At 43.8% G+C, this 17,168-nt stretch overlaps 1 protein-coding gene and 2 long non-coding RNA genes across 4 annotated transcripts in view; 1 reads left to right on the top strand and 2 right to left on the bottom strand.

Annotated features, from left to right (window-relative positions):
• TMTC4 (transmembrane O-mannosyltransferase targeting cadherins 4) overlaps positions 1–2,977 on the bottom strand; it is a 54,230-nt gene extending 51,253 nt beyond the window's left edge. The window contains exons 1-3 of one of the 2 annotated variants that reach the window (XM_081003030.1): positions 2,868–2,977; positions 763–868; positions 98–165 (exon numbers count right to left, since the gene is read on the bottom strand). In XM_081003030.1, the coding sequence (XP_080859156.1) occupies positions 98–121 (24 nt within the window). In that variant the 5' untranslated portion in view covers positions 122–165; positions 763–868; positions 2,868–2,977. Of the gene's footprint in view, positions 1–97; positions 166–762; positions 1,128–2,867 lie in introns of those variants that run through there. The other variant, XM_081003031.1, reaches the window with a different exon arrangement.
• Positions 2,978–6,661: 3,684 nt separating this feature from the next.
• On the top strand, positions 6,662–13,736 carry LOC308475965. The gene is made up of 3 exons (XR_013985590.1): positions 6,662–6,764; positions 8,601–8,746; positions 13,655–13,736. It is a non-coding gene; the product is annotated as an uncharacterized lncRNA (long non-coding RNA).
• On the bottom strand, positions 6,678–13,783 carry LOC308475937. The gene is made up of 3 exons (XR_013985559.1): positions 13,689–13,783; positions 10,841–11,045; positions 6,678–6,809 (listed from the first exon to the last, which is right to left on the bottom strand). It is a non-coding gene; the product is annotated as an uncharacterized lncRNA (long non-coding RNA).
• Positions 13,784–17,168: the final 3,385 nt, after the last annotated feature.

Raw genomic sequence — 17,168 nt, 5'->3', positions numbered from 1 at the left:
CCAGTTAACCTCAATGCTCTTTCCAGAAAGAAAATTTATTCATGTATAACAATGGATCATTGTTGTAAATCACACATTTAAGCATAAATTAACTTACCTGAACTTGAGTAGTTGTAACCATCTATGGTTGCCATCAAAAAACTCTTTCTTATGTGGGATTGTATTCTATCAGACAAAACGGGGGTGGGGAGAGACTGATTAGAAGATTTAGTGAAATATGGAACACTGGAATCATTTTTCAAAACTGTAGGTTTTCTTCCGAACTTGCATCCAGCAATAAATAAGATATTTATCAGAGATAAGAACTGGGGAATGGATTCAACTTGCATTAGATACAGCTACAAGTCTCCTACCATCTTCAGTGGGGGCTGGACAAAAGTCCCAAGATGCCCAGTGTATAAAATATATTCCAACACATTCTACATCTCTCAAACATTATTTTGGAAATGTTTCCTATGAAGACTAAAAGCATATTTAAGGGTAATAAAACTGCCATAGTATGTTACTTTTATTCCATTAGTCTCTCTGAAGATGTGGTTTTAAGACTACTCTGTTTTAATACATTAGATAGATGGAAATGTGAGCTCAGAGGAGCAGAGCAAATGATATTCCACCAAGTGTTTAGTGTATATGGAGCAAGAGAAGGCAAGTTGACCCCCTGCTGAGGAGGCCATGGCTGTTGGGTGGGTGGTCTGTATATTTTATGAAGGGCAGGGAAAGCAATCTAGAAGCAAGTAGGAGATGCTACCACAAGAAACTTACCCTTACTTGGTCCTATAGGCAGACCATGGCTTTTGAGGCCTAAGATCCATGTAGCTCCTCCACACCTGGGATTAGGGACCAGGCCTTGCAACAATTCTGCCATTTCCTTGAAAAAGGGAGACAACTGTAAGGGTGACTTAAGAGAAGCAAGAGGAAAGCAGGGCCCATATAAAAGGATTCTGTTTAGTGATGACAATTAACTGAGGAAACTGTCATCCGTGGCCTACACCCACATTTATTTATTTGTTTGCTTGTTCCTTATTTACTGAATAATTAGGCTCCGTAGTTATCGCTGTCTGGGCATTGCACAAAGAAGAAGAAGAAGAGTCCAAACCACAGCCAACAACCAATATGGAAACTGCATTAGACCCACTACAAAAGGGTACTAAAAAATAAATAAATTTCAAATCACAATGCCAGCCATTAAATAAAAAGAAAGTAGAAAGACATCGGGTGCTATGCAACTAAAGCTATGTACACACTACACCTTTAAAGCACATCCAAAGCGCATTCGTTCCCTCAAATAATCCTTCTTCATTGCCTGTAGGGGGCAGTTATATTTGTTTCCTTCAGACACGGCCTACTGTCTCGCCACCAATTTATCTTGACTAGACGTCTCAGCACCACACACATGGCCTTGTGCTTAGTTTCCCCCTGGAGTAATTTCTCTCAGCAACTTCACAGGCCTCTGTAAACACCACACACACACACAAAAGATTCACTGCCACAGGGAGGAATATCCAGGAACTGGGAGCAGCAAATATTACTTTTCTCCACAAAGATCAGCTCTACTCCCATCTCTCTTGTCAGAATCAATTGTCATCCCCAAAGGCACTAAAATAAATTTGGTGCTTGTACAGGCATTCGCCGGAGGAGAGGAAGGAACACAGTGCTGCTTCCCTTTCCACTTCAGGAGTGTTATCCCTGAACCTGCATTGGCAGATGTGATGGGGAAGGCAAGGGTGGGGGGAAGCAGCCCCCATACATGCTAGCTTGCTGTTCTCCACACCTAGTATTTTTTAAAGTGTCTTTCAGACATCTAACATGTGGAACAAAGCTTTCCCCTGAAATGCATTCTTGCCTATTGTGAGCACATCCGTGTGTTTTTTCTCTTTTTCCTGTCACTGTAACCTGACAATAGTAGCATGTGCAAATACACGAGGGAAGGGCAACAAAGCTTTGCTGTAGCAAGAGTAGCCCTCGCAGCAAGCGAAAAATGTGTTCGCTTTAACCGAAACAAACAACATTTCCAGGCAGGTGCTAGCATGTATGTGTCGAATGTCTCAAGTTACAGGCAGGGCAGAGAATTCTTTGTTATTGGCCCTATTTTTATTTATATATTGCATTTCTATCCTGCCTTTTTCTCCAAGGACCTCAAGGTGGCATACATGGTTCTCCCCCTTCTCATTTAATCCCCACAACAACTCTGTGAGGTAGGTTAGGTGGAGAGGCAGTCACTGGCCCAAGGTCACCCAGCGAGCTTCATGGCTGAGTGGTGGTTCGAACCCTTGTCCCCCAGGTCCTAGTCCAACCCTTTAACCAACTGGCTCTCACTAGTATTCACACATGTTTACATACACTGTGCACAAGTAGATGACTCCTATGAGCAAGCAATGCTGAGCTGGCGAGATCTGCACTGGTAGCTACTGGTCTACTTCAAAAGCATGGGAGCATAAAATTGTTTTTACTTGTTGGTAAGTTCCACTGCCCAGACTTCCTGGGGAAGGGAACTCCAGAATCAGGAGAAAAAGCCTTTCACATGGGTCAGATTCCCAGAAGGGACAACAAGAAGAGTCCCCACCTCCTCTGGGTTAACCACAAGATCGGGGGCAAATTATATTTGACAAGGTGTGTTGCAGAGGTGCCATCTTCTCTGAATGTTGAGGGGCCCTGGATCCCTCAGAAAAAAAACATTGGGGGCTGGTGCGAAAGTGCCTTGGCCCCTAGGAGCTGGTGTGTATGGTATGTTGATAAATACCTGAGTCCCAGGCTGTGAAGGGGTTTAGATACCTAAAACCTTAAAGTGGGGCCAGTAGCTTATAGGCAGCCAGGACTAGGGTGGCATCACCCCCTTTTGTATGTATATCCATGTATAGCCGTCTCACCTGTAAGTGCAGAAATCCTCAGTTGTAGACACAGTCTGCAGGAGGCAAGAAGGCACACAAAGAGATGCTGCCTTTTCCTTACTTGAGGAAAAGAGAATGGCAGTAATTAGATCATACAAATCCTACACTGCTAAGTCTACTCCTGTAAAAATATACATTGTGCTGTGTCAGGGGGAGAGACGCATTAATTAAAGCCTGCGAGTGAAACCACCATGACTACCTGAAGAATTTTCAAGTCTGTCCGCATAATGTATTTTCGTCCTCAATTTCTCTTCCCGGCTCTTGATTTCCTGTGGTATGCCATAATATGCTTTTGTTGTTTCTGCACCGACAATGCAACACAGCAACATTTCTGGAATTGAATATATAGTGTATTTTCGTCCAAGATTGCAAACCTTCTGATTCCTCATTGTTCTGCTTCACTGATATATCCTTCAGCAATGATAGAACAGAAACATCCCTCAGTTTTCCCCATTTCGCTGAGAAAAACAGGTGTTCTGTTTTCTAAGAAGTGAGCTAGGAACACATTAGGGAACGAGGCAAATAAGTGAGCTTCCATGGGATTTGGACACAGGCCCTTGCAAAGAACTTTGGCGTTAATTTCAAAATAATGAATTTCTATGCAAACAGAACATACCTTTTTGCATTCCAATGTCACACAATACCCAACACACAGTATGGTATTCCCATCCCCCACCCAGTTACTAATATTTCCAGGGCCACCCCAATACCTTTTTCTGTCTGAGGCAAAGGACAAGGCACACACTCAATTCCACATACAGAACTTGATTAGGCTGTCAGTTGAATCTTATTACAACACCAAAAACAAGACAGCAACCTCTGATGCACCTGAGGGCAGAAGAGTGGTTTACTGGGTACATGAGATGCACATACAGTCCTGATGTGGCACACACCGTTCTGTTTCTCAGCAGATGGGAATGGCCAAGGGGCTCAGGAGGAATTGCCTCACTTTGCCTAATGGTAGGGCCGTCCCTGTCTACTTCCGGCTCTTCCAGTTTTGTCTTTTTACTATGCACCCCTATTCTCTACTCAAGTGCTTACTGTAAAGACCGCTTAAGTCACTGCAAATCCTTTGTTTGCATTCAGTAGGCTCTGTGTTGTTTTTCTGTACAAGGAGTCAAACCCAGGAAGAAAATATTTTGCTAATTTACCATTATGTTTTAAACAATCTCTCTCCCTCTCTTTTTTCCTGTGGGGAGCAGATAAAAGGCTACTTCCGTGAGTAATAAAAACAATTTCAAAATATCTCATAAGCCAGGTTGCTGTTAGCAGCTGCAGCCTGCATTGATACATTATGCATGATTCGCGACGCTCAGAGGCAAAGAGGAGGGGAGAAACCCACCCTCTGCAGGGTCTTCCATCAGTGAATTCCAGTGCTAGGCGAAGTTCCATCATTTCCTATAATTATGGTAACACAGAGCTGTTTACATATTCAAAATGTGTGTTGTTAATAACGGCACAATGTTCTCGTAATATACACAATTCAAAATTAATTTTAATGCAGCAAGAGAGATTGTTTCCTCCCGCATCTGTTGACAAATAGGTTGCGTGTTATTAAGCAGTAAAGTCACAAGGCATAAATTGCAGACTGTTCGGCGGCCACATTTCTCTAAATAATTTTACAACCTTCTCTCCCCTTTCCATAGGTGATATGAACACTGTGTTTTACTCAGCCTACATGCACTTTTTATGTGCAATATGTTTTCACTCCAATAGGCAGCTCAGATTTTCATATCAAGCTTGAGGAAATGATGCAAGGATGTTGGGGTTATAATGTGACATGTCCACCATTCTGACCTTTCCCTTTTCCCCACTGCATGGTGTGGATCTGACCTTACTTGCAAGTTCTGTTGAAGTGACTGGGCTTTGCATCCAAATAAATGTGTTTTGGTCCAACCTACCAATATGCAAAGGGACGCGGGTGGCGCTGTAGTTAAACCACTGAGCCTAGGGCTTGCCGATCAGAAGGTCGGCGGTTCGAATCCCCGCGACGGGGTGAGCTCCTGTTGCTCAGTCCCTGCTCCTGCCAACCTAGCAGTTCGAAAGCACGTCAAAGTGCAAGTAGATAAATAGGTACCGCTCCGGCAGGAAGGTAAACGGCGTTTCCGTGCGCTGCTCTGGTTCGCCAGAAGCGGCTTAGTCATGCTGGCCACATGACTCGGAAGCTGTACGCCGGCTCCCTCGGCCAATAAAGCGAGATGAGCGCCGCAACCCCAGAGTTGGCCACGACTGGACCTAATGGTCAGGGGTCCCTTTTCCTTTACCTTTACCAATATGCAATGGAAGCTTTCTTCGCGTTATAAAAGAGCAGATGTGGTAGAGGAATTCCAACTGGGACCATAGATGGAGAAAGGGAAGAAGCTTCCTCCATTGCATGAGACAATCTTGACCCACCTTGCCCCCAACACACTATTTGTTAAAGAAAAATCAACCATGCAAGGGCAAAGTAACAAACATCATGTCTAGTTTGGGCCTTTGTTGGCAAATCACAGATGGCCACATGGTGCTCCTCAGAGGCTGGTGGGAAATCTCTGGCCCATGGGCTGAATGTGGCCCCCTAGGCTTCTCTACCCGGCCCTCAGGGCTGTCCTGAGGCCACAGGTTCTCTCTGGCCCAGCTCTATGCCACGCAACCTTGAATTGTGATTCAGAGGGTTGCACATGTGTGCGTGTGTCCATGGAAACTTTGGGCTTTTGTGTGGCTGGAATGCAACCTGCTGTACAAAGCTAAAAGTCACTTCCATTGCTCCTTTCAGCTTTTGTCTCTGATTCAGCACCCCATAAAGGCAAATGAGGTGATGCCCTCAACCAGCTCCCACTTGCCTGCCTTCTAAATGGCAACCAGCCCAGTGGGTGCCCCCGGCTGTCAAATTCCTCCTCCTTAAACTCAGCTTTGCTCTTGTAGAACACAGCAGGGAGGAAGATGGGGGCAAAACTAGAGCGAATGACCTCCCCCTGTCATTGGCTCTGGCTCCACCAACCATTGACTTTCCTGCTTTCTGCCCTTCCAGTCCCAATGTACAGACGCCACCACAGCCCTGGTTCCATCCGTTACTGGCATGTGGCTCCTTGAAGGTTTCCCATAAGGGAATGTGGCCCTCAGGTGGGGGCGGGGAACTTCTCTACACTGTGTCTATGGTAGGGTTATATTTCTGATTGCCAGTAGACTAGTGGCTTTTATGAAATACTGAACTGCGTTAGGATTCTTCTTCCCCTCTTACTCCTGCAGCTCTCTCAATTTGTTTCTGCCCTTTCTTTGCTGTACAGTGGTACCTTGGGTTACATACTCTTCAGGTTACATACGCTTCAGGTTACAGGCTCTGCTAACCCAGAAATATTACCTCAGGTTAAGAACTTTGCTTCAGGATGAGAACAGAAATCGTGCTTCGGCGGCACAGCAGCAGCGGGAAGCCCCATTAGCTAAAGTGGTGCTTCAGGTTAAGAACAGTTTCAGGTTAAGAATGGACCTCCTGAACGAATTAAGTACTTAACCCAAGGTACCACTGTATTGTGAATTGCTGTCCTAGAAATGTGTTCTATCTCCTTTTCCATTGTTTCTCCCTTTACTCTGCTAAATTACCCATCAAAAAGAGCTTAATATCGCTTTTACAACTCATGTCACATACTTCACTGGGCTCATATGTCCTGTAACTGTTTTGCAGTCTTGGAAGCTTTCCAGGAAAATGGACGGAGGTTTGGAGGAGGTCAGGCCAACACAATTTTTCATTTTACTTTTGCTACACTGACTAGATTTGCTGTGCCCTTTACCTTCTCCTGCTCGGCCTCATGTCTGGACCTCAAGCTGTTGTAGAGAGCTGAACTTTTCCAGAAGGTGAAGGCAAGAGCGATCTGATGCTGTTATCACATTGAGGCCCAGGTATGCGCCGTCTCTGGCCTTGCACAGCAGATGCTTGTGATGAGACTGCCAAAAGGATACAATAATACATATGTTGTGTGCATGTGCCACCGGGCATCAGAAAATGAAAGAAAACCAATAGGTTGTCCGCCTCCTCACTTAACAAAGTGACATACAGCGAAGTGAAATATGGGAATGCGCGTCCCAGACCCATACAGGGAACGCAGATATGAAAGTGTCCTCTGAGATATATCAGTATGACAGACTTGGCTGAGACGCATGTAAATGCCTCCACAACAAAAATGTTCTTAGGAAGCAACACCGTGCACTTTATTCAAAACACAAGTAGCCAGTCTTCTTGTCATGTATCATTCAATGGTGAGTGGTTGTGACTTCCTGAGTCATTACATACCCTCCAACATTTCTCCAACGAAAATATGGATACCCTATTTAATAGTAGTAGTAATAGTAGTAGTAGTAATAATAATAATAATAATAATAATAATAATAATAATAATATACTATTTATACCCTACCCATCTGAATGGGTTGCCCCAGTCACTCTGGGTGGCTTCCAACATATATAAAAACATAATAAAACACTAAACAGAAACCTTCCCTATGGCCTTCAGATGGTTTGGGGGTCTTTACCCTCCAGCAGTTCTCCAATGAAAATAGGGACATCCTGGTGGTTTCCAAAAGAGCTCAGGCAGAGGGGCTAGTAAGTACAAGTTCTGCTACTCGGCTTTTTCCAAAGGTGTCTCCAAGCAGCGGCTATCACTCCTGTTCTTGTTCTCCTCCAGTAGACTTACACCTGACACCTGGCAAATCTGTACCCAGCTGAAACCAGAAGTGACTGTGGAAACATACTTTTGGACATAGAGCCAATGTCTCACGAAAACAATGCCACCACACACAAAGCCCCTCTCTAAACGGCTGCCGGTTGGTTGGAAGAAGCACTCAGGCCAGATGCTATGCAGAGCAGCAAGGGACACCCTGCTATGAGTCTTGGCTGCGCTCACCAAAAGTTGATCTAAATTTAAAATGGCTTAAAATGGTTTAATCTTTGTGGGCTGCTGTAATGAGCAACCATTTCATTGGCAGAGACAACGGGGAGAGGAAAATGGCTTTAGTTTTCCTCCATTACGTTTTTAGTACCGCAAACACTTTGTGTTCACCTTTTGATGTGCAATGTAGCAAGAGGGATCATTTCCGCCCCATTATCCTACGCACTGAGGGCTGGCGACAACACCTTTGCATCCCGTTGCAACTATCACTCAGATTGCTTCCTTGTGATCAAATTTGGGCATTAAAACCACTTGCTTTGGAAGTGCCTGCTAGATAAATGCCTTCCACTGGGTTAGTTGGCAGTACTTAGGATTTATTTTCTCTCAGTCGTTATTGATTTCCTGCCATATTCATCTTCTAGTGTGCTGGAAACAGGACCAGACCACAAAGCCTTTGTAGAAAAGAAGCACTGATTCTCATGACACACAGACACCATCTTTTACTGGGTAGAGTGGGTCGGATTCTGGTGACTGATTTCCATGAGGCAAACTCACACCATCACCTTGATGAGAAACCTCAATGAGTTGCCATTTTCTAATGGGAACTCACATTGAGACTGTGGTTGATCATCAGGGCTCTGTGTATTGCAAGTGAAAAACTTCGATTCTGCGCTGAATTATGCAAGATCATAAATTATGCAAATCAAACCTACTTTGCTTAAATTATTCTACTTCAGATGGGGGCAGGAGAAGGAACTAGGGCACAGAAACGACACCCCTCAAGTGCTAGAACCCAGGTGCCCCTTTGCCTTGTGGCATTGCATTCTGACTCTCGTATTTATCCTGGCAGCCTTAAGGACTAGAAACCTGCTGATTATATTCAAACAGAAGAAACTCTGCTGAGAACCTAGCTGCCTTTGGCTGTTCATTTTCATCACCTCTCACCTAGCAGCAGCTATTCCATTCAGGGCTGAACCATTCATTTGGCAGAGTGAGGTGAGTTCTCCACATTTCCACATCAACTTGTATTTTATTTATTTATATTTTTTTAAAGTCCTCATGAAAATTCATCATAATTTTAGCATGAATTTCTCCTGATATGCACATTTCTGTATGCAAATTTACCTATTATACACATTTTTGCAAAGCAATTTCACCCAGTAGAATACAATATATTATGGATATATGCATTTTAATGCATGCTTTCCCCATGCATATGCATGTTTGCATATATCGTTTGGCTGGCAAAATGAATTTCTAAATTTGGAGAGGTTTGAAATTGTGAAGAATGGCTGTGTTTTCACTTTGAAAAGTGCAAGTGGGGTAAGTCCGCCTTTAAACTGAATCAAATTTCTCCCTCACCCTTAGATTTACATACACATGCATATGCCCCATTCTCCTCATTAGGAAGCTTTTAAAAAGATTTAATAAAAATCATTTTTTAAAAAAAAATCTCAATTTTCAGCAATTTTAAAGTCTACACATTCAACAGCAACAAACAATAAATAAACATACATCACTTCATTCGAGAACTCAAAAGACAAGGTTCATTAATACAGGCAAAGATGAGAACCTTACAATTCTATTAATGAGATTCATTTAAACAGAGGATCCACTAAGGAAATTTAGCATGTGGGAGGGTTGTTGGGGTAGGTTTTTGATTGTTATTTCTTTGGTTACCCAACTGATGTCTTGGCAGGGGTTTATGGGTCAAAATAAGGCTGTATCAGAGACCTACCAATTATGCTCCTGACAATGTAGCCTAGTATCTTCACTAATCTATTCTCATATAGAAAGGGTGTAATTATTTCAGGCAGCAAAGGATAAACAATATTTGGGGGCATGACACATATTGAGGCCAGTAGGGCACCTCACACATTGTTTTCAGACCAGTAGGCAAGTCAAAACAGAGACATCATGTTAGCATGATCCCCCAACCCCACCCTGGGAAATTAAACAGGCATGAAGTAGTCAAGTACTTCCTGCCCACCTAGCAGTTCAAAAGCACCCTTAATTGCAAGTAGATAAATAGGTACAACTTTATAGCGGGAAGGTAAACGGCGTTTCCGTGTGCTGCTCTGGTGCTGGTTCGCCAGAGCAGCTTCGTCACGCTGGCCATGTGACCCGGAAGTGTCTGCGGACAGCGCTTGCTCCCGGCCTCTAGAGTGAGATGAGCGCCCAACCCTAGAGTCTGTCAAGACTGGCCCGTACAGGCAGGGGTACCTTTACCTTTACCTTTAGTCAAGTACTATGCAACCTGCTTCCAATAATCATAAGGAAAGAAACAGAGGGAGGGTAGTAAACGGAGGCCAGTTTGATCTTCCTGTCTACCTCTTTGACAATATTTCATTTAGTTAATGCTGGGTGCATGCAAATACACTGTCCAGATAGATTCTATTTTTTGCGTTTTTTATTTTGTGCACGGGGGTGGGTGAACTTTTGTGCATTCTGCATGTTCTGCTGCCATTTTAAAATTGTACTCCTTTTATTAGCATTTTATGGTCCTTTAAAATCAGGTTTGCTGAAATACATGATGTTGGGTGTCGCACAGAATCGTGCCCTGCAAACTGCATCACAATATTTCCAAGAATTACAGCGATTATACAGCGTTATCAGGAAACTTATAAACAGGATGTGAAAGCAAGGGTGTCCCTTTGCTCAGTCAATAAATATTAATAGATTTGGACCCAGTTTTCCTGGACTCCCTGTGTGGCTTTTGTCCAGCCGTTCTCATGTGAATTCATGTGATCTCTTTCCACCCCCCCCCAAAGTAACCTGTTACACTAGTGCTACATGTATGCAGCCTTATGCACAAGGAGATTGGTATCTGAGAAAGATAATTTTTAAGTTTTCATGCCCTGCCCTTTTCAGATTAAGGGGACCTACAGAGAGTGCTGTGCCCACGCAGCCTCCAAATCAGCATTTCCAACCCCTTGTTGTGTGTTGTGATACTAGTGTATAATCTCTTGGGGCTGGTTTTTGGGCTGCAGTGACCTGATGATGGCCTCACTTGCTAGATCTTTGGAGCTGGATACGTCAGCTGCCTGGCTTGGATATGTTTCCAGTCTATTTGATTGTACAGCAACTTACCTGGCAAACTGAAGACTAGAGTCTGAGCTTGGCTGTCTTCAACCGGTTTAATCTTTCCCCTCCTTTTGGCCTCTATCCATTTGGGCTACAAGTTAGCAGCAGAAAAGGATGGCCTTAATAGCTTGTGAGGTGGTAAATCCCGGAGTCCTCTACAATATTTTCAAAGCATCAACTCCTGCTGATCTAGAACTGGTCTCCTGAGATTCTGGAAGAAATGCAGTGCAACTTAATTCAAGGGATGCTGAACTCATTGTGCTATAGAGATCCCTGTTTGCCACAAACAGATAATTGTAGTTTGCTTCCTTAGTAATTTGACTGCAACGCTGAAGACTTTGTCTCAGCCTCAGACACCTGTTTGAGACTTTTAATCTTTTTGTCTCTTTAAATATCAATGCAGTATTGCTAGGAAAGAATGATTAACGGGCGGCAATGCATACCATCTTGTTCTTCTATGGCTCATATTTATCTGGTGATCTACATAAAGAGGTTGTTAGTGCTGCTCAAGTTATTAAATTTTCACAGAACAAAGCGTACGGCTCCTTTTCACAGTTCTTGGCATTTCCCCTCGCTTAAAATATGTGAGATGCGTATGATTGATTTTCCCATTAGAACACATCACAGAAGTCAAGCGCCGAAACAACTTCTCTGCACCATTTTACTAAAAAAAGTGAAGCACGGTTTCTATGCAGATTATTTCTTTCTGCCCAGGAGAGGCATATTTTCTGTGCTTTTTGTTTATGCCGCTCTGATCCATGTTTTTCTGGATGTGTCATACGAGAACAGATGGTGGATTAAGGTCTGAGGTAGAGATAAAAAGGAAACTCACAGAGAATCATTAAAATCTGGAATCAGGGTGGTAGTGAGTTCTGGTGGCATCAAAGAAAATGACTTAAGCAGCCTGGGCCGCCCTACATCATAATGTGGATGTAGTGTTTTAGCAAGACATTGGATAAGGGCCGGTCCTACCATGACAGAGACTGAAGTAGCTGTTTCAGGTGGCAAGCATGGGGCACTGTTTAAAAAGCAAAAACAAATTGACTGCTGTTTATTTATTTATTTTTATCGTAGGAGCATGAGGCGTCATCCATCTGGATTTTTTTAAATCCATGCCAAAATTTTCGGAGGGGGTGGGGCTGAGGAGGGAGGGGCATACTGAACCAATCACCAACATCTCTTTATATAGCAAATAAAAGACAAAGTAATATCCTCCAACAAAATCCAGTTTTAGTAATGAAACTTCAATGATTTCGGAGGCAGAAGACCTGCAAGCAACCCAGGCCTCACAACACCCTGTACTAATTTGATGAATGAGGAAACAAGCTGCATAGACAGCACTGCAGTTTTGTGACTTGCCAGTGTGCCACGGGACACCTCCTTGAGTAGGGAGAGCAACAAAGGAGGAACCTTCATTCAGATCAGTGGCGTAGTGTGGGGGGTGCAGGGGGGGCCGGCCGCACCGGCCGCAACATCTGGGGGTTAGGGGGCGCAAATCCACGGGTTAGGGGGCGCAAATCCACGGGTTAGGGGGGCGCAAATCCACGGGTTAGGGGGGCGCAAATTACTTGCTTTGCCCCGGGTGCTGACAACCCACGCTACGCCACTGATTCAGATGGATCTTCTACATGGATTTTTCGTGGCGTTGCCAGTGGAAGGATCAGTATGTCCTGTTCCAAATATGTTCTTGCTGGCAGAGCAAGAATTTGGAAAGAAAGGGAGGGAGGGGAGCCCACTGTAAGCAGCTCATGGCAGCACTTTCCCTTTCCATCCTGCTCCTCCCAAGGTGACCCATTCAGGCTCTGATGTGGATTCCTGCAAGGGCTGACTTCCACATCTTGGCTCAGTCACTGTGCCTCTTGTGCCCTCTAATGGCTTAGACTGTCATCACAGCATGACAAAAGACCAGTGCATATATTGTATAGCAAGAAATATGTCTTTTTGAAAACCAGGCTCCACCCACACCAGCCAGTATCTAAATCCCCCCCTGAATGTGAGGCAGATGCATCTCTCAGGGTGAAGAGTTTGTAGCCTTCCACATGTTGCTGGAATCTAATTCCCATCAGTCCCGGTCAGAATGGCAAATGGTCAGGCATAGTGGGAGCTATAGTTTAGCAACATCTGGAGAGCTGCAGTTTCCTCACTCCTCATCTATATGCATATGAATGATCTCTAAGGCACTATCATTTTACATGGGTCATGTGGTGAGGCTACTTTGGAACACCAGTGGACTGCTTGTCCTGCCCACCCCAATAACCACCTATTATATAAATCTGTAGCTATTATATAAATCTGCATAAGTATACACTATCTCTAAGTCATTTATGGGATTAAAGATTCTACTGCATTTTCCTTAAGTTTAAGAAAAGGAAATGGTCAGTTTACTTATAAAACCTTCTTCATCCATCTATTGTGGATTAAATGAATGGACCTTTTTTTAAGAATGTCCCTGTTTTCATCTCTGTATTGTTGGAAGGTATGCATTTTAATAAGAATCATATGAATATTTTAATCTAATAATATCCCTTGGGGGCAGGGACCTGTTCTTTTGTACTATATAAAGCACCGTAGCTATAGAGGGCAGCTGTTAATTAATATATTTTAACATGACTAAAGAAATAATTAGAAGCAGTGCAACCTCACTGAAATAAGTGCTTTTATGTGATACCATATCATTGTAGCAATTTGGAGAGGAGTAGCTGTGCAGAATATACAACGAAGAGTCTTGTGGCACCCATATTATTCCGTGAACTTTTTTTTTTTATGTCCTGGGGAATTATTCAGACCATTGCATTATAATGCATATTTCTCATTTTGCAGTGTTACCAGAAGAAAGAGAATAAGCAAAACTCACCCCTGCTTTGCATGGACCCAATCTCATGAAGCTGACCTCTGGTAGACCTCTGATGCTGCACACCTGGTAGGAAGATGCAGTGTAAATGTCCCACATCTTGATTCTGTTTTGCCATGCACCAACTCCTGCCCCTCACTCATCTCACTATAGGATGCAAAACTGTGCATCTTGGGCACTCCTAGCAAGCGTAAAATAGATGACACTTCAGTGTCCCTGTTTTTTCTGGGAGCATGCCACAAACGATCATTCAGCCCCAATAAGTTAAATATCCTTTTCCGTTATGTGTAGAAGAGGCTTCTCGGCTTGAGCCCTTGAGGAGCACTGAAGTGTAATATGAAAGCCATGTTTTTGATAGACTTGTTTTGTGTTAGCATTTGGCATGGTGACTCCAAAGACAAGGCTTTGAAATGTAGATGTGAATTGTGTAACTGTACCCAGGACAGTGCTGTGCTCTTTGCTCCAGGCTCTCTGCCACAAAAACATGAATGACTCCACTGTCCTATACTCTGGGCAAGAGTGTGATCATCTGTAAATTTCTTGACAATGGTGGAATGCACAGCCAGCTGCAGTGCAGCTGTGGTTTTCTCACTACTGACTACTTGCCCCAAACTTGGATCTTGGCATCCAGGAATTGTCCTTTTATACCTGTCCCCCCCCCCCTTTGACATCAACAGATTGGTGATTATGTGTCAGGAGCTGGTCTGGATTTGAAGATTGGGGAATGCAATTGCAGCAAGATCAGTTCCTTACAGAAGAGGAGGGGGAATATTCGCCCTCCCTGTTTCCAACATTTCCAGAAGCAGGGAGTCAGGCAGACACAGAAGCTGCACAGTTGAGAGAGGAGCTACCCAGCTCTGAGATAGTAGCTAAGCAACCAGAAGGGAGGGAGCAGCTGAGTGATATATCAATTGAGAGTGGGAGGGAACCCCCTCCCTCCCCCTGAACTCAGAGGTCCGAGTGCGTCAGAAAATAATGGAGACGTAGGGGGGAAGGAACTTTCCATTCACGCGCTTCTTGCTGCGGAAGTGTGGTAGACTCAGAGTAGGCAACTGATATCATTGTGGAATGTTGCCTGTTCGTGCTTGTAAGAGAATGCTGTAATAAATTCTCATTAATTCTTATTGTTGAGCCACCGGAAGGGAGAGGGGAACTCCTGTACTTGACAGCATGTGAACAATAATATATAGCGCAAGATTTATATCCTATAAGAAATGCCGCACATGCATTAGCTTATATTATATTAATTATTATATTATATTATAGGGACGCGGGTGGCGTTGTGGGTTAAACCACAGAGCCTAGGACTTGCTGATCAGAAGGTCGGCGGTTCGAATCCCCGCAAGGGGGTGAGCTCCCATTGCTCGGTCCCTGCTCCTGCCAACCTAGCAGTTCAAAAGCATGTCAAAGTGCAAGTAGATAAATAGGTACTGCTCCGGCAGGAAGGTAAACGGCATTTCCGTGCGCTGCTCTGGTTCGCCAGAAGCAGCTTAGTCATGCTGGCCACATGACCCGGAAGCTGTACGCTGGCTCCCTCGGCCAATAAAGCAAGATGAGCGCCGCAACCCCAGAGTCGGTCACGACTGGACCTAATGGTCAGGGGTCCCTTTACCTTTTTATATTATATTATATTATAATACAACAACCCGCAGAGTAGATCTGTATAATTATCCCCATATTGCAGATGGAATAGGTAAAGGTTGAGGCTAAGAGAGAATGGAAATTCATATGGCAGAAGCAAGACTGAATGGAACTGGGAATTGGGCCATCTAGAAAATATGAATGGCCCATAGCAGATACAGTGGTACTTCGGTTTACGAACTTAATCCATTCCAGAAGTCTGTTCTTAAACCAAAACAGTTCTTAAACCAAGGTGTGCTTTCCCTAATGAGGCCTCCCACCGCCGGTGCCCTTCCACTGTTCGGATCCCGTTCTTAGATCAAGGTAAAGTTCTCAAACCAAGACACTATTTCCGGTTTTGCAGAGTTTGTAAACCAAATCATTCTTAAACCGGACTGTTCTTAAACCGAGGTACCACTGTAATAATATATGCTTTAAATACTCAGGTTCAAGTGCAAAGGACTCTACCAAATCATACATGATGGTGTCCTCTGCTGAAATTTTTACTTGCAGACGGATTTGCATGCTCATTAGTTGTCTATCTCAAACCATGCTATAGTAGCAGTAGCAGTAGCAGCAGCAAACAATGTAAAATTTAAAATCACAATTCGAGGGAGTATTTAACAGGTTCCTTAGCTGAATCCAAGAAATTAATAAAGGGAAACCAATGTTGCATATAGGTCACAGAAGAAAAGATATAAGGACTTGCATAATGATACTATAACATTTTATAAGGTACCAAATATTTGCATGACAATACTTGGATAGAAGACCATTTTGATTTCTACTGCATGGCAATTTGGGACTTTGCTGCAAAGAGAACAATACTAATGAGGTCCCTGCGCAATTTGAAGATACTGAAGTGTTAAAAATGAATTAATAACAAATGGATCATGTGGGGCTACAGAACCTGTAATGTTGAAAAGTCTTGATCAAAAGCCCTGAATATTATGACAGGGCCCCCATTAGTGGGGGGGGGGGGAGGAGGGAGGGAAGACTAGATATTTTCCTAGCAAAGGTGTGAACAAGACTTTGTCATCTGCTTGAGCCTTAAAGTCATAACAGTGCCAACTGCTCAGTAACTTAAATGTTTGTTCATGTATCATACAGGTACATTTTGCTAGGGAACTGTGAGTGGCTGCTATTATGTTCCCCACTGAGTGATTGGCTGTTATTTGGTTCCCTATTGAGTGTACAGCCATTGGCATAATCCACTGAGTGTGTATCCACTGGCAAAGTTCTACATGGCTACTTTGCATGTTTTTGGGCCTGCCAGGTAGCAACCCGGATAACAAGCGTTTACCTTCGAATGCAACAATCATCAAGCAGGAGACGAAGTAATTACAGCAACTTCCATCTATTCCTCTTGCTGATGTAGGGAAAACACTCGTTCCTGATGGTGTCAGATGAAGGGTCTAGACAACAGGCCAGAAAGGGATGGGTGGGGATTTGCCCCCCTGCTTGATGTGCATTTTAAAAGTCGTCTTCATAAATCCTTATCATTGTGGAACCTCAGGGTGAAGGGTACATAATAAATTAAAATATTCATCATCAGCATCATGAAATCATGGAAGGAGCAAAGTCACACCTAATTCACCTTTTTCATCATCCGCATAAAAGCATGCAGTTGTGTGGAAGACCTGTGCATGTACAGCTGGTGGCTCCCAGTGCACACCTTTCACCTATCAAGGGGTACCAGGTTTGGGAAGATGCACAGAGGTTAGGGGATGATGACAGAGACAGCAATTTGGGGAAGTGGGAGGGGAAGTGGGCGTGATCCTTGTGAGGTATTTACAGTGCAGTCAAACCAACGATGCATATTTGCTAGATAGGCACATCATAGGAGCTGAAGCTCATGGAGTT

The sequence above is a fragment of the Podarcis pityusensis genome (genome assembly GCF_964106645.2).
Source record: "Podarcis pityusensis genome assembly, chromosome: 4".
NCBI classification, from domain to species: Eukaryota; Metazoa; Chordata; class Lepidosauria; order Squamata; family Lacertidae; genus Podarcis; species Podarcis pityusensis.
The sequence above is the reverse complement of the archived record's forward strand: the minus strand, read 5'-3'. Positions and strand labels throughout refer to the sequence as shown.